At 32.1% G+C, this 2,781-nt stretch overlaps 1 protein-coding gene across 1 annotated transcript in view; it reads left to right on the top strand.

The window, feature by feature from the left end:
* Nucleotides 1-2,781, top strand: part of LOC108689025 (transmembrane protease serine 9-like) — a 17,509-nt gene that overhangs the window by 4,480 nt on the left and 10,248 nt on the right. Inside the window, exon 5 of the mRNA XM_018195616.1 lies at nucleotides 875-1,193. Coding sequence (XP_018051105.1) covers nucleotides 875-1,193 — 319 coding nt within the window. The remainder of the gene's footprint in view (nucleotides 1-874; nucleotides 1,194-2,781) is intronic.

Genomic DNA, 2,781 nt, shown 5'->3' with positions numbered 1-2,781 from the left:
ACACAGAGGGTGTTTCAGATCTAATGCAACACCTGGCAGATTTCCCAAATTATTTCGAGACTAAAATTCTAATACCAAAATGTTGAGGCTATAATAGTTTTTGAATTATAATTATTTAAAGTTAGCAAATTATACACTGAAAGAAAAGATTGGTTGCTGCAACAACTTAAATAGTAAAATATAACGTAGCATTTTTATATATTACAAGTTTTTGTAACAAATATTTATTTTTTGCGTTAGCCTATCGAAATTATATACTGACATTGCGGATAGGCTAGCACAACTAAAAATTTGCTGCTACAACCAAAAATTGCTGCAGCCATATAAAATTGCTATGCCATATTTTACTATTTAAATTGCAGCAACCAATCTTTTTTTTCAATGTATCATCTAAAATTTGCGCATTTAGGTATAGTACAACATAAAGTATTAAATATAAAAGCTAATAGTTATCTTTGTTAATATCAATATAAATATAACGTATGCAAAAATAAAATTACTGATATTTCTAATCCTGGATTTATTAAAAAAATATTTAATTTAGACATTATGGTATTAAATTTTCACTTCAAAATAACTTCAGGAATCTACTATTAGCAGGTTGGTGCGTTAAATCTAAAACATTCTGAGTGTATTTATATTTAGGTAAGTTTATAAAATGATTATTAGAACATTGTATAAAAGAACTTTTTATTAAAAAATATTATAACTAAATTATTGTATTGTTACATGTTGCAAAGCAAATAATAAAATTTCTAATTATGTTATTAAAAATCTTCTAATTTCATAAAGATAGCTTTGACTTTATAAAGATAGCTATTATTAACTTCTTTCCCGTCGCGAATGTTTTCTTAAACATTAATTTAAATTATAGAGAGACCTAAAATCGGTCTTCGGATACCGCCTATTTTCCCACCTTTTACTCACTCGATTTCGTCACAAGTGGTTGGAGGTGAAGAAGCAGAAGTAGGAAGTTATCCGTTCATAGTTTCCCTCCAAATATTCTCCCAACACTTTTGCGCCGGATCCATCTTGAACGAAAAATGGATTATAACAGCAGGGCATTGTATTAACAACGTTCCTATTTTAAGCATTCTTCGCGTCAAGGCTGGAAAGTACAATCTTAAACTTACAGAGAATACCGAACAGACAGTCAAAGTGGTGAAAGCTTATGTACATGAAAATTATAAACGGTAAGCAGAAATTGAAAGTAGTAAATACGAACAATTAATTCTTATATGAATGTCTTTCTGTTTAATATAGAATCTATGTTCTATTTATAATTGATTTCTAATTGTATATAAAGGTAATCTAAAACATAATTTTGTATTAGTAATCAATAGTTCTTTTTATAGAAAGAGTGCAATAATCGAAATAACGATTAGTCGCAGCATTGATATTAATATCGCGATTAGCATTTGATACTTGGAATTAGAAAACTATATTTTAAATAAGTAATGATATACAGATTATTTTTCGAGATTTGTTGCATTATACATGTATACATGGAATTTCTATTAATTTTACAGACTATTATTATTCTTCCACTATAATTTTTTTTTTAGTATTACTACATTAATTTAAAACATATGTTTATGCAAAAATGCATAATTAATTAGTATATAAAGTATAAATTAAATTATAGAGGAGTATAAATTAGTTCGGTCCGTTTCCCTAAAGATAACTCCAGCTGTTGTGAATGGTTCATAGTGACAGCTGATTTTGGCAGTTTCAGAGAAGTTAAACATGCTAATAATATTCAGTTTATATCGCTTTGAATTTCATACAAAAACCTTGATTTTTACTGGTTTGAAATGTCGAATTTTGTGTTAAAGTAACCAAGCAGTATTTGCGGGATTGATTTTCTCCTTTAATTGGAAGGAAAGTACGGCTGAAGTCGCATCGAATGCTTGTCGAAGTTTATGGTAACACTGCTCCAACTGATAAATCATGTAAGGAATGGTTTCGACGTTTCAAGAATGGAGATTTCAGCGTTGAAAGCAAGCTTCGCTCTGGACAGCCAAAAAAATTCGAAAACAAAGAATTAGAGGCATTACTCGAAGAAGATCAGAGTCAAACGCAAAAGGAGCTTGCAGAATCATTGGGGATAACTCAACAAGCCGTTTCTATACGATTGAGAGCCATGGGAATGATTCAAAAACAAAGAAATTGGGTGCCTTATGAACTGAAATCGAGAGACGTTGAAAGGCGATGTTTCACTTGCGAACAGCTGATTCAAAGACAACAGAGAAAAGGTTTTTTTGCATCGGATTGTGACTGGAGATGAGAAGTGGATATTCTACGACAACCTCAAGAAGAAAAAATACTACGCTAAGCCCGGTCAATCGTTGCCATCGACCTCAACATCAACACCACGACCGAACATTCATGGTTCGAAGATCATGCTCTGTATCTGGTGGGACCAAAAGTCTTGTTTACTATGAGCTGCTGAAATCTGACGATTCCATTACGGGCGATCGGTATCGGCTACAATTAATTCGTTTGAGTCGTGCATTGCGAGAAAAACAGCCGGAATACGACCAAAGATACGAGCAAAAACATGATAAAGTTATTCTTCTTCATGACAACGCTAAGCCTCATGTCATAAAAAAATATTTGAAAACGCTCAAATGGGATGTTTTACCGCACCCGCCGTATTCTCCGGACATTGCTCCTTCTGATTACTGGTTGTTTCGAAGGATGCAAGTTCACTTCTTTTGCAGAAATCAAAAATTGGCTCCAAAATTGGATCGCCTCCAAAAACGAGTCATTTCGAAATGA

Source organism: Atta colombica, unplaced genomic scaffold (genome assembly GCF_001594045.1).
Source record: "Atta colombica isolate Treedump-2 unplaced genomic scaffold, Acol1.0 scaffold254, whole genome shotgun sequence".
NCBI classification, from domain to species: Eukaryota; Metazoa; Arthropoda; class Insecta; order Hymenoptera; family Formicidae; genus Atta; species Atta colombica.
The sequence above is the reverse complement of the archived record's forward strand: the minus strand, read 5'-3'. Positions and strand labels throughout refer to the sequence as shown.